At 37.2% G+C, this 22,961-nt stretch overlaps 1 protein-coding gene across 1 annotated transcript; it reads left to right on the forward strand.

Annotated features, from left to right (window-relative positions):
• The first annotated feature begins 1,890 nt into the window (after positions 1 to 1,890).
• On the forward strand, positions 1,891 to 19,496 carry LOC132157488 (gastrula zinc finger protein XlCGF26.1-like). The gene is made up of 3 exons (XM_059566848.1): positions 1,891 to 1,953; positions 9,769 to 9,899; positions 17,340 to 19,496. The coding sequence occupies exons 2-3, from the start codon at positions 9,815 to 9,817 to the stop codon at positions 18,674 to 18,676; spliced, it is 1,422 nt and encodes a 473-aa protein (XP_059422831.1). The 5' UTR covers positions 1,891 to 1,953; positions 9,769 to 9,814; the 3' UTR covers positions 18,677 to 19,496.
• Positions 19,497 to 22,961: the final 3,465 nt, after the last annotated feature.

Below are 22,961 nucleotides of genomic sequence, written 5' to 3' on the forward strand. Positions count from 1 at the left end.
TCCCTGAGCAGCACATACAGTCCAAGTCAAGTGACAGTGTCATCCATAATCCTGATTGTCTGACTTAGTAAAATGTCAGTCACAATAGATTGAGAGGAGATTTTCTGTATTCTGTATGCAATATGAACCATTTCTTCAATGATCTATACACTCTTTGAGTAACTAGGCCTCTAGGAATTTACAACTGTGCCCCCCATAGACCTAGATTTACATTAAAGGCAACATAACTGAAATAATAAGAACACAAGTAACTAAATATAATTTAGTAATTGCAATGTCTTTTGGTCCATATTTCCTTAGGAAGGTGTGATAAATACTGATTAATGTAATATAAAAATACTATACATATTTATATATTTTGCAATTGTATTATGGAGTGACACTTTTCTATACCCCTCTGTTTATATATATGATTATATATATGGGTAAATACAATATAATAGCACAACAGCAGTGATCAAAAATAATGAAAAGCCTAATACTCACAATAAAAATAATAAGGTCATATAGATCATAACACAGTCTCGGAGATAAGAAGTGGACAATCTGAAATGGTTGTCTTTTCATCGAGGCAAATGTTGGATCACAATAATTAGGAACCACAGTTTCCAGAATTCCCTTCACTCAATTGGGATGTTCTACTTTGACACTTTTCCACTGCATGCTATGACACGGCATGGTTTAGCATGGTTCACTTTTGTGGGGTTTTCCACTGGGTACAATACCTGGTACCTGGTACTTTTTTTTAGTACCACCTCAGTTGAGGTTCCAAGTGAACCGTACCATACCGCTAGATTTAAACCAGCACAGCCAGCGAAGGAGCAAATGCAACTGTTTTGAACAAGCACACTTTTTTTAACAACACGAAAATGTCTGTTTCGTTGTCTGTTGAGGAAGTACAGACGTTGCTCTCATTGATAGCAGAGGAGCGGATCCAGCGAGGGCTTGATGGGCGACGTGCAATGAAAAAGTTTTCCACGAGTCGCAGAAGTAAAGGCGGTGCGAGATTTAGTAACGAGATGTGAATAATCCCGTACCAAACTGCTGTGGAAACGCAAACCCAGCAGAGTTGAACTGTGCAGTACCATACTGAGTTGTACCAAGCCGAGTCGTACCACGCATTTATCCTGAACAGCAAGGGCAGGGGCTCATATTTTGCAGTATTAAACACGTATTTATACCGATTTTATCAGGTTCCGTAAAGTATATATATATATATAAAAATATGTGTGTGTGTGTGTGTGTTCGTTTTTGGCCCGATGCCAGACTTACTTGACCCCTGCCCTAGACACTGGAGTGGGGTATGTAAACTGCTGCTGCTGTTATATAATAGCTGCTCTTATCACTGCACAATATATATATATATATTCATCATATATATTATATATTCATATCATATTCCTCAAAGTCTGACAACTGACATGTGTCCCAATTGCTATTCATACATTTCAATATTGATTATTGGATTCAGTTCTTGTTTTTGTAAAATCTTTTCTACTTTTTGCTACAGAGAAAAGTAAAAACCCCATTCGTTAGCCCAACTCTCTACTTTTTTAACAGCAAGCTGTACACTATTATCCACCTTCTCCACATTGTGCCTCCTTTTTCACAGCGCCCGTCATCTGCATATAAACAGCTTCCTATACCCAGGGCCTTCTCTGCTGACCCCATAAAAATAAAATTGTGTGAAAAATTTTATTATTTTTACTATTATTATTATGATTATTATTTGTGTATCATTTGCATTCGTGTAATGTCCACAATAAAGCCTATGATTAGTTTCGTTGCGATTGAACTGGAATATCCTACATAGAAATGTCTGCGAATACAAATATATATTTGCACTTCTGCAATTTTAGATTTTAGCGTGTGAACAGGACTTTTAATTTGGTTTGGCGACGTTGCGTCATATGAATGCGCCGTGTGATGCGTCTGTGTTTGGACTGAAGAAAGGTTTGTTTTAAGCTCATAATGCATTTAAAGTGTTTAAATTAATTTAAATCGTCCAGGAGTTGTAACATTGCAAAAAGAAAAGTAGTTATCCAAGTAGTAGATGTTCAAATGTATCATCGGGATGCTTTATTTAATATCTATGATGGTATTTTGTGAGCAGCCGCGAGTAACTCCGTTTCGTTTCATTTCAGTTTGTCGTAAACACGAACTCGGCCTCTGACGGGAGAAACGGAAAACACTCCACTCAATAGAATTAATATTTTCTTTCATTACTAAATTCCATAATTCACTGTTTCGAAGCGTTCCCATCACTGTACGCTGACGACACCCTCTGGTCAATGTGCATGTCACAAAAACAAAACACGTGTATGACAACTATTACAAACCAGCTGTCAGATCCTACACATGCTAGCTGTCTGTATACTGATGTTAACAATAAACCCAATTCAGGTGTCAAAATATGTATGGTCTCACTCGTTATTAGCTATAAATAGAGATATGGGCACACTGTGCTTTAATTATTATTATTATTATCATCATTATTATTATTATAAAGGGTTCAATATAATATTATATTAATTGGCTAATTATTATGATAATTAAAAACAGTAACTGCTTATAAAAGCGCATTATAATAATTCTGAAATAAATTGTAATTCTGGTTTAAGTAGGGAACATAAACAAAGTTGTGTTTAACAACTATTTTTGGCATCTGTATTTATTAATATAAGAATGGATTTAATAGTTCCACTTTAACAATCTGTTTATTATATATATATATATATACATACATACATTAGTCAACATTTCAAGTGGATCAAAAAAGTTTATCAGAGTTGTCCTAAGACAAGAACAGGTACTGTTTTAGTTTTAGGACATCTTTGATGAAAGGTTCAGTAAATCCTTCAAAATAAAAGTTCAGTTCAATTTGAAGGCATTGCTGGCTGAAATATATTGCTTTTGTTCAGTAGAATGTGACTGATACTACTACTACTACAGTACAATCATTAAAACCATATTTTTAATTAATAATCATACAATATTTCGATATAATAAGCTATTGTAAGAATAAATGAAACTTTTTGATGCTTTCAAATAATTACACATGCTAAAACAAAATTCGGTAACAATAAAACATAACGTTGAAAAAAAAAAAAAAAATTCTTAGGGCCCTAAACGTAATTTTTGTTAAACATTTAATAAATTGATGTTAAATTGTTTATGTTTCATGATTTTAATTAATTACACATGCTTTCGATTAATTTTTGATTAACGTGAAACGTGTATACCTTTGCCTTACAGACATTAAAAATCTACAGAGAAATGTGTACTTTCAAATGAACCAATTCAGAAAACAAATATTCTCAGATCATGTAATCCACATGAAACATGCATGCAGAAGCATTGTTACTGCAGATGCCAAAAGCTCCCTCATTCCGTTTTTACTTTAACTTTCTGTTTAGTGAATTGATTGAGTTTAAAAGTTGATTTATACTTCTGCGTCAAAACTACGCTGTAGTTTGTGTGCAGTACTTTCAGGCTACGGCGTAGCACCACTCCTGGAAGGTAACGGCGCCTCAGTTATACGCAGACAGCAAGCACTGTGATTGGTCTGCAAGAATACCTTCTTCTGTATGTACTTGAGTTTTGTGTGTGTTTATGTGCACTTTAATATATTTTAATGTTATACCTTCTTATATAAAAGAAAAAAAGCAAAGAACAAGTGTTTTATCATTTATTATACTATACATCATTATACATCACTAGTTGTCCGCAACAGTGTTGATCTGCCGTGATACAAGTCCTCGTGGAGACGGAAAGAATTCCATCTTCTCCTGTTCCGTTGTTGTCTCCTTTTTGTATGATTTAATATATATTTGCTGCTGTCACGGCTTTAATGCATCTCTGACGAGCCGCTTCTTCCTCAGCTTTTGTCGTGGTTGTGCAGGTTACACCAGCAACATGTCCGTGGACACTGCAGACTAGTGCTTTGAGTGTGTGCTGCACATCGACGCGGAGAATGGCGTAGAAGTATAAATAAACTGACACTTAGCCTACAGCGTAGGTCTCGATGCAGAATTATAAATCAGCCTTAAGACGTTCACCGGCTTAACCTTTGCGCAAAGTTTGATTGTTGCTTGTATGTGATATCCATTGGCTTGCCTTCACGGTTTAAAACAGAAATATTTCCAACATTGTTTAACCAATATACCCCTGTACCGAACCGAACCATGACACCACTGTGTCACCACTGTCATAAATGTATAAGGGCTGGGTGAGTTAGCACATTATTATCATGTTAATGCATTAGTTAATTAACGCCGACAATTATTTTATTGCGCGCTAACACAGTTTTTTATTATTATGAAAGTCCATTGCTCACTGGCTCTGAATATACATAAAGACAAATCATGGGTCAGGGAGGGGATGCTCCCGATCAAATTATTTAGGCTAAGCATCAACATTCACAAACCACTGTCCACTGTTATTTTTAACAGAAATGAATTCAACAAGCTCGTAATCATGACTTGTAAAATACAAGTTGTAAATAACTCATAAAATAAATGAGTTGTAAATAACTCTAAATAACTTGAAACTCATCCTTTCTAATCACCCTACTACTTGCCCGCTTGATCCTATTCCATCTCATCTCCTTCAAACCATTTCTCCTGCAGTTGTACCTGCACTCACTCACATCATCAACACATCCCTCCACACTGGTGTATTTCCCTCATCATTTAGACAGGCACGTATAACTCCACTACTTAAGAAACCCACCCTCAACCCATCTCTTTTAGAGAGCTACAGACCAGTTTCCCTTCTTCCTTTCATTGCAAAAACACTTGAGCGAGCTGTGTTCATCCAAGTCTCTACATTTCTCACACACAACAACCTCCTTGACAGCAACCAATCTGGCTTCAGAAGTGGACATTCAACTGAGACTGCCTTGCTCTCAGTTGTTGAAGCTCTAAGACTGGCAAGAGCAGAATCCAAATCATCAGTACTTATCCTGCTTGATCTGTCCGCTGCTTTTGACACGGTTAACCACCAGATCCTCCTATCAACCCTACTGGCAAAAGGCATCTCAGGAACCACACTTTAATGGTTTGAGTCCTACCTATCAGATAGGTCCTTCAAAGTATCTTGGAGAGGTCAGGTGTCCAAGTCACAACATCTATCTACTGGAGTGCCTCAGAGCTCAGTTCTTGGACCACTTCTCTTCTCTGTCTACATGGCATCATTAGGTTCTGTCATTCAGAAACATGGTTTTTCATACCACTGCTATGCTGATGACACTCAACTCTATCTCTCATTCCATCCTGATGATCCAACGGTAGCTATTCGCATCTCAGCTTGTCTAACAGACATTTCTTCCTGGATGAAGGACCATCACCTTCAACTCAACCTTGCCAAGACAGAACTGCTTGTGATTCCAGCAAACCCATCGTTTCATCACAATTTCACCATCAAGTTAGGCACATCAACCATAACTCCTTCAAAAACAGCTAGAAGCCTTGGACTTATGATTAATGATCAGCTGACTTTCTCAGACCACATTGCTAAAACTGTCCGATCCTGCAGATTTGCTTTATTCAACATCAAGAAGATCAATCCCTTTCTTTCAGAACATGCTGCACAACTCCTTGTTCACGCTCTTGTTCTGTCCAGGCTGGACTATTGCAATGCCCTCTTGGCAGGTCTTCCAGCCAATTCTATCAAACCTTTACAATTAATCCAGAACGCGGCAGCAAGATAAATTTTTAATGAGCCAAAAAGAATACACCTCACACCTCTGTTTATCAATTTGCACTGGCTTCCAATAGCTGCTCGTATAAAAATCAAGGCATTGATGTTGGCCTACAAAACTACCACTGGCTCTGCACCCATTTACCTAAATTTGTTACTTCAGACTTATGTGCCCTCTAGAAGCTTGCGTTCTGCAAGTGAACGTCGCTTGATTGTGCCATCCCAAAGAAGCACAAAGTCACTTTTACGGACTTTTAAATTAAATGTTCCCTCCTGGTGGAATGACCTCCACAACTCAATCCGAGCAGCTGAGTCCTTAGCCATCTTCAAGAATCGGCTTAAAACACATCTCTTCCATCTTTATTTGACCCTCTAACTTTAACACTCACTATTCTAATTCTATTCTTTAAAAAAATCAAACTACCTTTCTAATATTTTTGTATTCTATTTTATTTTCATTTATTATGCAATTATATGTGTGTGTATGTGTAAAGATCTCTAACACTAGCTTGCTCTATTCTTTTTTTTATTCTATTTTATTCTGTTTTCTTTTTATATATTATATTATTTAAAATCCCATGCTACGTGTACTGTGTTAACCTAACTGAGACTTGTTATAGCACTTATATATCATTGCTCTTTTTGTTGTTTTTGATTGCTTCCACTGTCCTCATCTGTAAGTCGCTTTAGATAAAAGCGTCTGCTAAATGAATAAATGTAAATGTAAATAAGAAGTTTCTGATAGCACGTGAAGTTAGGATTGCGTAGTGTGAGCACACCCTAATAATTCTCCGGCATCCCGTACACACAAGTCTCTACCCGCCCATCAAGTGTTGTCCCGCGCCGAACTCTGCTGCGATGGGTCCTGCAATCGTGCAGGTCTCTAATAGGAAGGTGCCTGTTATAATGTTATGAGCATAACTTGTTTTTCTAAAACAAACTATAAAATATTTTCAATGAAAACGTTAACGTCCTGCCGGTGACAACTGGCTTGTTTTATATTTAACTTAATTACATTAATGTTATCAGTTGAGATTTAGGCTACAATAAATATTTGAACTCCTACGATGTAAATTGAACACTGCTGTAAAAAGCACTTTATTTGTATAAAGTGTTAGCAAATCAAATGTTTTTACACTTTTGTTCATATAGCAGTAGGCATAATTTTAAATGAAAAAAGTGTACAATACACTACTTTTGAATGCATTATTAGTTTTGTGCATAATGATGCAATTAATCGCGATTAATCACAGACAATAATGTGATTAATTGTGATTAAAAATTTTTATTGTTGCCACAAGGGTCTTGATCTGATAGCCTATCTTGCGCTTTGTCATAGCCAATACAGTACAGCTCAATATTTCTCTATTTGTTGACCAAATGTATTAAACAATAGAAAATACTGTCAGTGTCAGTGCTTTAACATTAAAGTATGCCTATTTATTTCAAGATATTTGAAAAAGTTTGTAGCATGGATTAAAAAAACGCTACTCCTAAATCATGGATGGATGGATACTCCTAAATCAGTAGGCTGTATGTCATATTTTATTATTATTATTATTTTATTATAATTCAGAAATAATGTAGGCTAAAACCCCAGTAAATAAAGCCAAATTACAATCACAATTAGCCTATTTTAGTTTCCTTCCCTCCACAACAAATCCACTAACGTTGAAAGCTAAAAATAATTGATTTTAAAGTGAAACTGAAACCTACCTCTATCATTCTGCGTGAATCCAAATGTTTACATATTCAATATGTATCTGGATGCTAAAATATTATTTGTTTTGTAAACATTAGGCTTTCTTCACTTCGACATAAATCATCATCCTTTACATAGGCTATAACATCACACTGAGAAGCGGAGGTAACAGTTTTTGATGGTTTCAAACACACAAAAAGCTTTTATTTTGTTATGGCAAGCATTTTATTATTTTGCCCAGAGAAAAAACATTGGATTATGCAACAGACATGCAACTCATTGTCTCCATGCAGTTGATTAATAAACCATTGGTATTTGCCCTTTTCATGCTATTTCCGATATGCTGATGTATTTAAAATAATCAAAAATTGGGTAATAAATATCGACGGCTGATACATCGGTGAATCCATAATAAACAGATTTACCTTAACATGAATAGTTAAATGTGACTTAGTGTTGTCAAAAGACCCGGTACTTCGGTACCAAGTCGGTACTATAAAAATGAAAATGTGACGGTACCAGGTTTCTGTAAGTACCGGTGGTACCGAGGTCCCGTTCAAACCCGGTTCTTGACGCATACAGCTATGATTTCCGCAAAGCAGAAGACGCAGACGGAATCTCAAAATCCAGTCATGAAAATGAAACTTACATTTTAATATGGACAGTCAAAGAATTTATCAAAGTTAGCATAAATTAATCAAATCAAATCTCCATATGGACCAGTATTTTTAAATGTTAAGCCGCAAAAGTTGGTTGAAATCTGAATCCTGCATGTTCTGCGTGTCTCTGTGTGAATGAATGAATGGCAGAGACGTGCGGGTTTGTTTACTACACAGCAACCATCTAAATTGCGAGTTCACCACTCGCATATGCTACTAAATCTTCCTTATGGCGACTAAATGATTTCTAATATTAGCCAATGGCTAAAAAATTCTCAGATTTTACTCGCCATTGTGTGAGTTGGAGGCTAAGTAGGCTATAAGTTTAGCTCAGATATTTGTTCACTCGCCGAACACTCTCTGACTGAGCGCTTTAAAGTTTCACTCTCAGTCAGGCGATCTGTGTGATTCAGTTCATCTCAATGGATGCACAGCGCACCTGTGTTTAATGTACCTCTAGTGTGAAGGCGCACAGATCGCTGTCGCTTTCTCTCTCATACACGCAGACACCGAGAGAGAGAATTGACGCACTACATTTAAACTACTCTTGGTTGTATTTTCCTGTAAAAAAAGGGGCATATCTATGGAAATCTTCAGCTTTTAAGAATATTTGGGTTTTCCGATAACGTTAGTGTGTGGAGTTAATGCGCAAATGGCAATCTCATTGGCTGGCGCTCACCTATTATCGTTCGTTTTGATTTCAGCAAATCAGTTCGAGCGAATGCACAAAACCTGATTAATATTCATGAATCCAGCAGCTAATTAATCCTTAGTAATCTTTAGTGTGTTTTTATAGTTCTTCTTATTAGAATTGGTATCAATATTATCTTATCAGTATTCTTGTTAGTTTTTCTCACCTCCTTTTTTTTTTTTTTACAGAATCACTGAATGACAAAAAAAGCACCACCACCATTCCAGTTAAAATGTTCAGTTAAATTGACTAATATGCATTTAAACACGGTTATCAAGTTTACTTCTAATTACTAAAGTTCTAATTATATATCAGTCTGGCGAGTAAACTAAAATATTTAATGGCCAATGGCGATTTAATTGCAGAGGTGTCCGTAGAGGGTTGCATAGACTGATGCGCGTGACATTTGCAGTGATTTCAGCATCTGCCGTCTCAATGAGGACATAAATACATAACATCACCAGAACTGTTCTGAGTCACTTCACAAGCATTTTACCGTTTCATTTGAGTAAAACCAGTGTCAGTTTAAAGGTATTTATTCATGGCAACCCGTCAAAATAAGTTCATTTTTACAAGAAGGCATTGTGCTAGAAATATTACTATTATTTAGTAGAATGTATGTGATACTGCTACTACTGTTGAAAAAATTAATCGAACTTTTTAAAGAAATAAATCACACAATATTTCTTCCATGTTTTAATTTTAATAGCAAATCCTTTATTTACCAAAAAATAGAATGTGTTCAAATTTCATTAATTAAAAGACAAATAAAATTTGGGTTAAACTTGTTTACTGTTTTTCTTTAATCAAAATTTTAAATAAGATAAAAAGAATGGCATTGATTTTATTATTATTATTTTTTTATTAGCATATTGTGTTTTGCTTTGGTACCGAAATTGGTACCGAGAACCATGGATTTTCACTGGTATCGGTACCGAATACTGAAATTTTGGTACCGTGACAACACTAATGTGACTATGTATTCTCAACTTAAATATGACACTGTTTTCAAACAGAAAAATTCCTGGTGAAGTGACGGAGAGCCACGTGAATATTATAAAGATGTCATTTATTAAGGAGGAGAATGAAGACATGAAGATTGAAGGAGCATTAAGTGTGAAGCAAGAAGATACTGACACACAGTCAGGTTGGTTTCCATTCTCTTAACTGAACTTAGTCATGTTATCCTTCTCAAATATCGACCTCGACAGAAATGAATGTTTTTGAAGAATGTCGCAAGAGTTAATATATATATATATATACAGTACAGACCAAAAGTTTGGTCACACCTTCTCATTCAAAGAGTTTTCTTTATTTTCATGACTATGAAAATTGTAGATTCACACTGAAGGCATCAAAACTATGAATTAACACATGTGGAATTATATATGGAATTATATACATAACAAAAAAGTGTGAAACAACTGAAAATATGTCATATTGTAGGTTCTTCAAAGTAGCCACCTTTTGCTTTGATTACTGCTTTGCACACTCTTGGCATTCTCTTGATGAGCTTCAAGAGGTAGTCACCTGAAATGGTCTTCCAACAGTCTTGAAGGAGTTCCCCGAGAGATGCTTAGCACTTGTTGGCCCTTTTGCCTTCTGTCTGCGGTCCAGCTCACCCCTAAACCATCTCGATTGGGTTCAGGTCCGGTTATATATATATATATATAAATTATTGGGCTAATTAAAGCAGTTTTAGCTAGCATGGAGTGGGCCTCAAGGCCAAAATATTAATTTTTTTTTTGCATATGCTAGCAAATGTGTACAGTCAAACACGCAGCCTTTCAAAGTATACTCCATTTGATAGCGTGTGCAAACGCAGGCAGTCGACGTGCTCTAGAAAGCTTCTTCTAATATAACGTCTAAAATTTGAATATTGGGAAAAGGTTCAATATTGAAGACACCTGGTGCCACGCTCTAATCAGGTAATTAACTCAAAACACCTGCAAAGGCCTTTAAATGGTCTCTCATTATAGTTCTGTAGGCTACACAATCATGGGGGAAGACTGCTGACTTGACAGTTGTTCAAAAGACAACCATTGACACCTTGCACAAGGAGGGCAAGACACAAAAGGTCATTGCAAAAGAGGCTGGCTGTTCACAGAGCTCTGTGGCCAAGCACATTAATAGAGAGGCAAAGGGAAGGGAAAGTGTACAAGCAATAGGGATAACCACACCCTGGAGAGGACTGTGAAAGAAAACCCATTCAAAAATGTGGGGGAGATTCACAAAGAGTGGACTGCAGCTGGAGTCAGTGCTTCAAGAACCACTACGCACTGGCGTATGCAAGACGTCTGTTTCAGCTGTCGCATTCCTTGTGTCAAGCCACTCTTGAACAACAGACAGCGTCAGAAGCATCTCGCCTGGGCTAAAGACAAAAGGACTGGACTGCTGCTGAGTGGACCAAAGTTATGTTCTCTGAAATTTTGCATTTCCTTTGGAAATCAGGGTCCCAGAATCTGGAGGAAGAGAGGAGAGGCACACAATCCATGTTGCTTGAGGTCCAGTGTAAGGTTTCCTCAGTCAGTGATGGTTTGGGGTGCCATGTCATCTGCTGGTGTTGGTCCACTGTAGCGTATCAGACCTGAACCAAACAAATTAAAGATTCGATCAGGACCATGGTTGAAACACGGGGAGCCGAATTCCTCAGAAAGGCAACAGGATGTTGTAAATCAATTCCTAGTGCCACAAGTCAGAAGCAAGTCCACTAACAAACCAACTCTTTCACGGAACAGCTTTCAACATTAACACCATTAGAACAATTATTGACAATTTCAATTCGGAGAAGAGATTGTCAAATCTAGGACAAGTAATCCAGATTGATGGTCAAAGAGATGCACAGCCTGACCATCACATGCAAACCCATGATAGTTATCGTAATCACAAGAATTCCCAGACCTAGGAGACTAGAAGACTGAAATTCCTAAGGGGACCTTTTAACCTCTGGTCTCCACAGAACATCCTTAAGTGAAAGAATGGCACAAAAACTGTCTTTTATAGATGCACCAAACTGAACTCAAAAAGACTTCTGAATGAATATCAGTTCTCTGTTTAACTCCATATTCATTAGTAATGAATATTTACCCACACCTCCTCGTCTTCAGTCAAAGCCCAACCACGGGCTTCCCAAGACGTCACTTCAACTACTACTGAACTTCCAGCCAATCAGCAACCTCGGGAAACCCCCTTTCAACAAAGGGAACCCCGTTACACAGGCGACCCAAGTAACTTATCTCCAGTCTCACATCTATACTGGTGTATCTAATATAATTTTAACCTCATTGACGAACTCAATGCGAGGGTTAATTAAGTGATTGATGGCTGTTCATGTCTATGCAATTTCACGTATTGCTGTAAACTTGGGATTTCACATTTTCATTCTCTTAAACTCATTTCAGTCTCTTAAACTCATTCTTTCCTAACTTTCTATCTTCCCGCAACTTGTGTGAATGTGTGAGTGCGTGTGCTTGTGAGTTAGAGTAGTTTATATGTCATAGATTTATCTAATAAAGCCTTATTCATATCGAAAAGAGAAGTATCCTGTGTTTTGTGTGTTAATGTGCTAATTAATAGTGTTTTCACTATACTTTGGATATTAATCCAAGTTGATGTAATACGGCTCGTTCAATGAATCGCTGGCCGTCTCAGTGATCAGCCGTGAAACAGTGATTCTGTTCAAATTCCCTTTAAAATCTTATATGATTCCCTTTCAGCTAAATTTACCTGTTTCAATTTTCTGTGGTCCAAGGTCAACGCAGCCGTATACTGCTGACCAACTTTATGGAGATGCAGATTTCATTTTCCAACAGGTCTTGGCACCTGCACACAGTGCCAAAGCTACCAGTACCTGGTTTAAGGACCATGGTATTCTTGTTTTTAATTGGCCAGCAAACTCGCCTGACCTTAACCCCATTGAAAATCTATGGGGTATTGTGAAGAGGAAGATGCAAAATGCCAGACCCAACAATGCAGAAGAGCTGAAGGCCACTATCAGAGCAACCTGGGCTCTCATAACACCTGAGCAGTGCCACAGACTGATCGACTCCATGCCACGCCGCATTGCTGCAGTAATTCAGACAAAAGGAGCCCCAACTATCCAAAATACCAGTTATCAACACTCAGCAGCACAATTCAATTTTTTGCAAAAATAAATAGGCTGAATGGAGCTAACATCCCTCAAACACTCAAGTTCACGCCAGCTCTTACATGTAAAATAAAAGATGGATAGATAAAAAAATTTATAGTTTCCATTTGGTGTGGGAAAAATTTATAAGAATTTATAAAACTGCTGATTAGCAAATGCTGTTTTGTTTTTACAATAATTCCGAAAGCTTTCTCAAACCAGCTACTCGTTTAGTACATTTAATTAATGTCTAAATTAATAATATAGTAAATTTTTATGAGAATTAACCACATTTTTACCACAATACCACAATGCAGTTAATGGCACTACAGTAAATGGGGGGGGGGGGGGGGCAGATTGTAGGCTATTATGCCTGTTCATCATTGTAAAATGAACAATTAAATTGGAGTGCAATAAAGAAGAAAAAAGAATCAGTTTAAAGAGGCTATTATTCACCTCCTGCATGTGCTTTAAATCTTTGACGTAGACTGCATTTTAACTTAGTTTTTTCCGTAAATAACAGTTGATTCATGTGACACATCCACTCCTGTGCATCCTTCGCAATATCATCAGACGATTTCTTGTCAGTGGACAGACTGACAAAATCACAGCACATGCACAGCGGTAATGAACAAATGTAGTTTGTGATCTAGTCAGAAGATGCTGCGCTACTTCAGTGCATTACAGGCTTGTGATAAGTTAGAATGCAGAACGGAATGTAGCATTTGGTCGTACTACACTGCTACTTGCTGGAAAAGGGAGTTAGCTACAGGAAAAGCTACACTGTTTTAAAAGTAGCATCGCTACTGTAAAGCTACTGAAAAATGTAGTTATGCTAGTAGCGTCGCTACTTGTAGCTAGCTACTTCCCAACACTGATAATTATTGTTAGCGATGTATCGCCCAACCCCTACAACAGTCCAAAAAATATATATATATTTTTTTCAGTTAAACCTCATTAGCTGGTTGGACAGATATGTGGGTCACTCCTAAGATGATGGATGATTGTGTGAGGTTTTATCTCAAGCATGCTTGTTTATGGCATGTGGATAATCGATACTGATTGGGTGAATTCACGTTTTAAAAAGTTAATTGTACAGGTAGTTAATATCAGCTCTAAACTAATGTGCTGCCTGCTACATTGCTTCACACACGCAACACACAAGCTTGAACATAACGTACAGTTCACGCACACAGGATTGCAGAAAAGTATACCAACGCTGTCCTGTGATTTATCAGGTAAAAAATATCAAAGTTACAGCATATTATTAGTTTCTACAACCCTCAGCTTCACCATAGTCTAGACATGGTGAAAAAAAGCAAACTTTATTATATTCTAGATTCATTGCACACAAATTGAAATGTTTCAAAAGTGTTTTGTTTTACTTCTGATGATTATGACTTACAGCTTGGGAAAATTAAACATTCACTTTCTCAAAACATTTTCTCAAAGATTAGTGACAAAAAGTGTTTAAGATCTCCAAAGCAGGTTTAATTAAGCACTCAATACTTGGTTGGGGCTCCTTTTGCATGAATTACTGCTTCAGTGCGGCGTGGCATGGAGGTGATCAGCCTGTGGCACTCCTGAGGCGTTATTGAAGCCCAGGTTGTTTTGATAACGGCCTTCAGCTCCTCAGTATTGGTTGTCATATTTTACTTATCTTCCTTTTCACAATACCCCATATATTCTCTTTGTGGTTCAGTTCAGGTTAGTTGGCTGGCCAATCAAGCACAGTAATATCATGGTCATCAAACCACTTGGAAGAGGTTTTGGTCTGTGGGCAAGTGCTAATGTCCTGCTGCAAAATTAAATCAGCATCTCCATAAAGCTTGTCAGCAGATGGAAGCATGAAGTGCTCCAAAATCTCCAAAATGATTTCCAAATGAAATGATAAATTTACTTTCATCTGAAAGGGGATTGTGGACCACTGAGCAACAGTCCAGTTCTTTTTCTCCTTACCCCAGGTGAAATGCTTCTGATGTTTTTTTTCCTGGTTCAGGAGTGGCTTGGTTCTATGAATGTGACAGCTGTAGCCCTTTTCCTGAAGACGTCTCAGTGTGGTGACTCTTGATTCTCTCACTCTGCCTTCAGTCCACTCCTTGTGAAGCTCTCCCAAGTTCTTGATTCGACTCCCAAGTTCTGACAATCTTCTTAAGGCTGTTGCTTTCCACACTTTTTCCTTCCATTCAACTGTCTATGAATATATTTTGATACAGCACTCTGTTAACAGCCAGCCCTTTCAGCAATGACCTTCTGTGGCTTACTCTCCTTGTGGACGGTGTTGATGATTGTCTTCTGGACAACTGTCAAGTCAGTAGTCTTTCTCATAATTGTGGTTGCATGTTCTGAACTAGCCTAAGAGGTACCAATTATTTATACTCAATGTTAATCAAACTAATCAAGCTCAAAATGGAATATTCTATTTTTTTAAGATACTAATTGTTTAATTTTCCTAAGCTGTAAATTGTAACCATCAGAATTAAAAAAAGAAAAATCTTGAAATATTTCAGTTTGTGTGCAGTGAATTTAGAATATAAGAAAGTTAGCTTTTTTTTTATTCAATTACAAAAAAATAGTGTGTAGTGTTTAAAAAATGTAGTGTTCAAATAAACCAAGTTAAAACTATAATTATAGTATTATGTATTTATTTTATTTTTTATTTAATTTAAGTCAGTTCTGAACAGAACTTTGTGATATTTAAAACATACTTTAAGTGTAACTAAACCCCTGCTCAGAGACTGACTCCACCCACTGACAATATTTGAAAAATGCTGAAAAGTGGGCAGATCACAGCGGAGATAGAGGGAACGAACCTAGGGCGGGGCTGAGTGAGTGCGGCGTGATCCTGAGACCCGCAGTGACGGATTGATTGACAGCTGCTGTAAGAGACGCTAAAATGGAGAGTGACTGTAGTGATGCAAGTAGCTTTGCAACAGAGCGATCATTTGAAGTAGAGGACTTTTCTCCCCCACTTTCACCTGAAGTGGAGGGTGTCGAGGTGTCTGTTCATATCAATTCGAGCCGCTGGCTCAAACTGCGGTCTTAACTCCCTCACCGCGTCGCTTTTCAGCGCGAGCTGTGTGGAGAAGCCCATTTCCACCTCCATTGCGTTGGAGAAGCAATCCCGTGTAAAATGCAGTTTGCACACTCTAGCTCTAGGCGGGAACTTGCGGTCTTCCAGGCCAAGTGCATGCAACCACTGGCGCCTAATTTTACAGTCTGCTGGAAAACTATGCAGTCCAGCAGTGCTGTCACAACCAGCAACACACCTCCGTACCATCCTGACCACTGTACTAAATACAGATAAATCTATGCTTACTTGAAGATCTAAATAACTATATAATTGCTATGCTAAATATATGCTATAATAGTCTATCCTGGTCGTTACCAATACTCGCAATTCCAGCTCCTGACTCACTACAGTGATTTTGATGGTTTTATACTGCCAAGGGCGTGGTAGCTCGTACCAAGGGGCGTGGTGAGCTGGAAACTGCTTACGTCACTTGCCACCGCAACATCCAATAGGAAAAATCAACTGCAGTAGCCACAGTTCAACCTGAAGAGGGCAGCACTCAGACGTTTTTACACCATATATTGTAGAATTAAAACACTTTATACTCAAATGTCAAAAAAGTTACTCGAATCAATGAACAGCACTAATAAAGCCCCATTCTTATAGATCATTAACTAAAAAAAGTTGGTTTAGGGTTTAGTTACTCTTTAAATACTTTAGCAATTATCGCCATGGAGTGAAGGCAGAGCAGTGTTTGTGATCAATTCAGTTAGGAGTGGGAAATGGTAAACCCAGAGCGGAGTGATTATTGAATGCTTGAAGTGTGGAGGGGAAATTGTTGCTTTCCACTCTGCTTACATCCTCTTATCTAAATATCTGTCTTACATAAAATGCATTGCTGATTACTGCTTAAAGTGTTATGCAGTTTTTCTTTTTTTCTTTTTCTCAGATTGTGAGAAAATGTAAGACTCCAAATCATTGCCATCTTAATACGTGGGCCTAATACAGAGCCCTGATGCACTCCATACTCCTGATTTCACACAAATTGGTAGCTATAGATGACAGGTGTTGTGATCTTTGCTATCAAAAGGTCTAATAGCACTAGAAGAGAAACAACTTGAATAAACACAGTTTATGAGCAAAGATGAGGCTTAATCCTGAATGAAATTGTTCAGAAATATGCAAAACGGTGCATAGTTGACACAACATTGTTTTTCTAATATTTTAGACATAAATTTGGAATTGACATATAATAAACAAGGACTCCTGGGTCAAGCTGTGTTTGATCAGGTGTTTGATAAACAGAGTGTCCTAAAGAAAGTGAGGAGTTAACAATATTGAGACAAGGTTCTTAGGATTGAGCATTCATGTTGGTTTTGATGTTTTCATATATGTTGCTTTGCGTCTATTTAATTTCTAAAAAATGTGTTCGCCTTTTTTCACTTTAGACCTGATGATCCCTAAAGAGGAAAGTGAAGAACTGAATGAAATGGAAGAGAAAGACCAGACACATAATTTCATGACCGAAGAACAATCCATACAGACTAAAAATATTTCCTCACAAAAAAAGACCAATATAACCAAATCGAAATGTTCTTTCATCTGCCCACAATGTGGAAAACGTTTCACTCAAAAAGCAAACCTTAAAGTCCACATTAGAAGTCACACTGGAGAGAAGCCATTCACCTGCAAACTGTGTGGGAGGAGCTTCTCACGAAAAGAAAGTCTTAAGATTCACATGACAATTCACACTGGAGAGAAGCCATTTGTATGTGGTCAGTGTGGAAAGCGTTTCAGATGTAAGGAAATCCTTAATTCCCACAAGAGGGTCCACTCGGTAGAGACCCATTTTAGATGTCATCAATGTGGAAGGATTTTCCGTTTCAAAAAAAACCTCAATACTCACATGAGAGTTCACTCTGGAGAGAAGCCTTACTCATGCCATCACTGCGGAAAGCGTTTCGTTCATAAAGTAAGCCACAAGAATCACATGAAGATTCACAATGAAGAGAAGCCATTCATGTGTGCTCAGTGTGGAACATGTTTCAAATATAAAGCAACCCTTAATGCCCACATGAGAGATCACACTGGAGAAACTCCATTCACCTGCAAACTGTGTGGGAAGAGCTTCTCACATAAAGGAAATCTTAAGACTCACATGAGAATTCACACCGGAGAGCAGCCGTTCACGTGTGAACAGTGTGGAAAGAGTTTCAGACGTAAAGAAACTCTCGATTCCCACGTGAGAGTTCACACTGGGGAGAGCCCTTACAGCTGCAAAGTGTGTGGGAATGGCTTCTCACGAAAGGGCAATCTTAATACTCACATGAAAATTCACACTGGTGAGAAGCCGTTCATTTGTGACCAGTGTGGAAAGAGTTTTAGACGTAAAGAAACGCTTAATTACCACATCAGTATTCATTTAAGAGAGAACAGTTTAACATGTCATGAGTGTGGAAAGAGTTTCACAGATAGTAATCTCCTTAAGAAGCATGTAGTCATTCACATCGGGGATAAGCCTTTCATGTGCTATTTCTGTGGAAAGACTTGTAAAAGCAAATCAAACCTTGAGAATCACATAAAGGTTCACACAGGAGAGAAGCCTTTCACCTGTCAAGAGTGTGGAAAAGGTTTTACAGTTAAAGGAAACCTTCACATTCACATGAGGGTTCACACCGGAGAGAAGCCATACAAGTGTCTTCAGTGTGAGAAGAGTTTCACGTATCCAAAAGACCTGAAACGTCATATGCACATTAAATGTGAGAATAAAACTGCTGTGTTCTGAATATAGAAAGGTTTTCAAAGTGGAACATTTTCAGAAATCACCTGCACATTCCCTCCTGAGAATTTAATTAGGAGTAGTGTTAAAAAATCATACAGATATTCTGAGACTTTATTTTTGTTCTTTGTGCAAAAGAGTTTTTAAATATTTAATCAATTTAAATTGTTAGCAGAAAATATGTATATGTTCACAATACATTTTCATTGTAAAGAGCATTGGTTCCCAACTACATTCCTGGAGCACATTTGCATGCCTCTCTTAATCAAACTCCCGATTCAACTCATTACATTCAAAGACATGCAAAGTGTGTTGAGTTGGGGGATCTAGGAATGTGGTTTGGTTTATTTTTGATTCCGTTTAACACCTCAAACAAATTGTAGATCAGGAATGGGCAACTTTGGTCCTGAGGCTGTTCTTCGTACATTGCTAAAGCCTGAAACACAGTGCAGGATTTTCGGCTGTCCCAGACAAAAGAATTGTATTGTGAAACAATCCTGGTGATTTCTGTGATCATGCTGATTGTTTTGTTTTTCTATAGTAACATGCGTCGTATCGTATTGTGGTCAACAGGTGTCATTATCGTACAGTCTACACACATCATAGCCAAGTTTATTAGATCCATTTCACACAGTGTAACATGCAGTGATCTTATAGGATTGCTAAAATCATTCAGTGTGTCTTGGGTTGAGCTGGATTTTATTGTCGATTATTTTCACTTGATCTTGGATTATTTTGTTCTTCGAAGATCAACCCAGAGTTGCTGTCATAGCAATACGTTTGTAAAATTAATCCTGCTTATTTCATATAAACAGGATTAGATTGCAACCTTAATAAACCTTAATGCAACCTTAAACAAATAATTAATGTTATTTAATGTTGTGTACTCAATAATACTATAGACTCTAGTACTCAAGGCTCTAGTAATACTAAGAATTTAAATATATATATTAGTGATGAAATAATTACTCTAAAATTGTATTGGAGTCTTACACACACGATATACAGCTAATCTGAGCCGTGCATTAATTTGAGTGAAGCCAGCTATTATGAGAGTGGATTGATGGAGCACAGAGATGCAGATAACTTGATCTTGACCCTTAAGAAACTTTAATTCTATCACGGAACAAATCAAAGAATTGTTAAATGGTTAGTTCACCCAAAAATGAAAATTACCCAATAAATTAATTTAAATAAATGACATCGAAGTCATCCTAGGTGTATATTACTTTTTTATTTCATATGAATTCAGTATGAAAAATTGTCTTTGATCTTTCAAGCTGTTAGATGCAACTCAGAGGGTGTTGCGCTCCATCGGTCCATGATAAGTTTAATAGAAAGCACATCCATTAAATAAAAAGTCTTACACGGCTCCGGGGGGTGAACAAAAGCCTTCTGTAGCGAATCGATGCATTTTTGTAAGAAAAATATCCATATTCAAAACATAATCACTTTAATCTAGTTTACACTCACTGTTGTAAACAAGGCAGTTATGGAGGTCAGTGCTGTGCATGCGCCGAGTCTTGTGAAAACCAACATTGGTTAACAGGAGCAAAGTTTCCTTACTTTAGCAAAGAAAAACCAGTCTCCTCTTGGCTTATACCAAAATCCTCTGACATACTTTACAAATACTCATTTTGTACTTCTAATTAGTGACCTTTGTTTTGTTTTGATCTCTCCGCTGTGTTTACTTCTGAGCGGAAGTAAACACACAAAGCCGACCTCATTCCCCCGGAACTGCTTCGTTTACAACTGTGAGTGCAAGCTAGATTAAAGTGATTATTATGTTTTGAATATGGATATTTTTCTTACAAAAACGCATCGATTTGCTACAGGAGGCCTTTGTTCACCCCCTGGAGCGAGACACTTTTTTCTTAATGGATGAGCTTTTTATTAAACTTCTCATGAACCGATGGTGTGCAACACCCACACTCCAACTGAATTCGTCTGAAAGAAGAAATTCATATACACCTAGGATGACTTCACCCTAGGGGTGCGCGATAAATATCGTCTGATAATTAATGCGCATCTGGTCAGTAAAGCCGGTTCTCTAATCAGCGGTTAATTCCATCAGGTGCGTGATTTCACATAGAGCAGCTGTTACTACACAGAGCCACTGTTAACTGAGAAGCTGCGCAAATCCACGTTCATTATCAGCGTTGATTTGCGCAGCTTGTCAGTTAATTATCGGACGATCCTTAGCGCGCACCCCTAGGTAATTTATGGGTTAATTTTAATTTTTGGCTGAACTAACCCTTTAATTATTACTGCATTGAAATAAAAACAAATAAAGCCTGTACAAATACTAGAAATTGTGAATAAAAATAATGTCAAAATCATGTAAAATTATATATAAACTGCGCATTTCATTTTTATTAATGTATTATAACATTTATGCACTTTTGTTCACTTGGCTGTTTCCTTATAAAGGTCACTGTCCTGCAGAGTTTAGCTGCAACCCTAATCAAACACACTTGAACAAGTCTTTTTTTCTCCATTCTGTCACCGATGGAGTTTTGGTTCCTTGCCGCTGTCGCCTCTGGCTTGCTTAGTAGGGGACACTTCATCTACAGTGATATCGTCGACTTGATTGCACAGATTCTATTTAAACAACGAGTTGGATGATGACATCATTGAATTCAATGATTAACTGCCTTTAACTGAAAATTGAGTGTTTAATATTGTCATTTTGTATTACTTAATACTGTAAAGTTACTACTAAAAGCACTATAAATAAAGGTGACTTGACAGGCAGGTGTGTTTCATCAGGGTTGGGGCTAAACTCTGCTTGACAATGGCCCTTCAGGACCGAAGTTGCCCAACCCTGTATTAGATGAATAAACTTCCATCTTCTATTACAATTCCTCATTGTAAATGAAAAGTTATGAATAAAAGTAATTGCATTTTTTGTTTCATTTTTAGTTAAACAATACCCAGGTAAACATGTTTTCAATGTCTTGTCTAAGAGTTAGAATTATGCTAGGACATAAAAGGATTATGAAAGCATAAATGATAAATGATTAATCATTAAAGGTGCAATGTGTAATATTTACAATGATCTACTGACAGAAATGCAATATAATATATGTATATAACTGTTTTCAGAGGTGTATAAAGACCTTTCTTAATGAACCGTTTTGTTTTCATTACCTTAGATTGAGCTATTTCTATCTACATACACCACAGGTCCCCTTACATGGAAGTAACCACCATGTTTCTACAGTAGCCCTAAATGGACAAACTGCTCTACAGAGCTCGTTTCGACACTTTGTTGTTCTTGCCAATAAAACACTGACACAATAATGAAAAAGTACATTAATATTAGCAATAACATTGATTTATTGAATAATTAAGTAAATCTAATTCCTTAAATTACCTTTTGTAATGAAATCTCATTGCTCTCTACTGTCAGAAACAATAACTATAAAGATAATGATATAAGCTTCCACACAAGTGAATGATATCGTCAGTTTAGCACACCCTCGTCTGCCACTTTATATTCTCAAGCTCGTTATTGCAGGATTGTTTCTGATATCAGTGGATATCAGTGTTTGTATTGTTCATCAGCTGGAAAAAAATAATAATTCTGGAATTGATTCCAACGATATAGTTTATCTGTGCCTTTAACGTTGTAACTTTGGTGTGGACTCTGCTATTCTTTAATATTGAGAAAGATTTTTAAAACTATATCTTTATCGTTATCGTTATATTTATGATACTTGGTGTGAACGGGGCTTACTTCCTAAAGGGCGGATCATAGTGGCGATGAAAGCCAATGGTGTTGTCACCTCATGTTGGCTGTATCTGGACCAATAAAACTGAGCTTGAAACAACTGCAGAGATTACAGCAGATTACTCTCTATATCATTTACATCAGTTTCACTTTAATTCTTGTGCACAGACTTGCTTGCTAAACTGAACATCCAATCAGAGTTCTCATTCTCACGATGCCAATTCAATATACTGCCGACGTGAGCCCAATGAGATTGATCACACCACCAAAAGTAGCTTGACAGACGCTCACCAATGGCCTGACATTGGCCGACTGTTGGTTTGGTGTGTCGTGGTGTTCTGTCGATTTGTCCTACCCTGTCAGATTTTGCTACCTACCATTAAAACAGTTGGTAGTACAATTCGACAATGAAAAATGCTACCTGTAAAATTATGGTTTATTAATTTTTACACCTACCACAACCCTAAACATACCTTATAGTAATGCAAATACAGTAATAATGTGTTATATATTCGCGGTTAAAGCTAGAAAGGTTTCAGTTACAGAAAACCAACAATA

This window comes from Carassius carassius, chromosome 14 (genome assembly GCF_963082965.1).
Source record: "Carassius carassius chromosome 14, fCarCar2.1, whole genome shotgun sequence".
NCBI classification, from domain to species: domain Eukaryota; kingdom Metazoa; phylum Chordata; class Actinopteri; order Cypriniformes; family Cyprinidae; genus Carassius; species Carassius carassius.

Excerpts from the sequence above, each read along its gene's own strand:
- LOC132157488 (XM_059566848.1), top strand. The coding sequence starts at position 9,815 with ATGTCATTTATTAAGGAGGAGAATGAAGACATGAAGATTGAAGGAGCA. Across the intron at positions 9,900-17,339 it reads AGATACTGACACACAGTCAG|ACCTGATGATCCCTAAAGAG; the intron begins GTTGGTTTCCAT and ends TTTTCACTTTAG.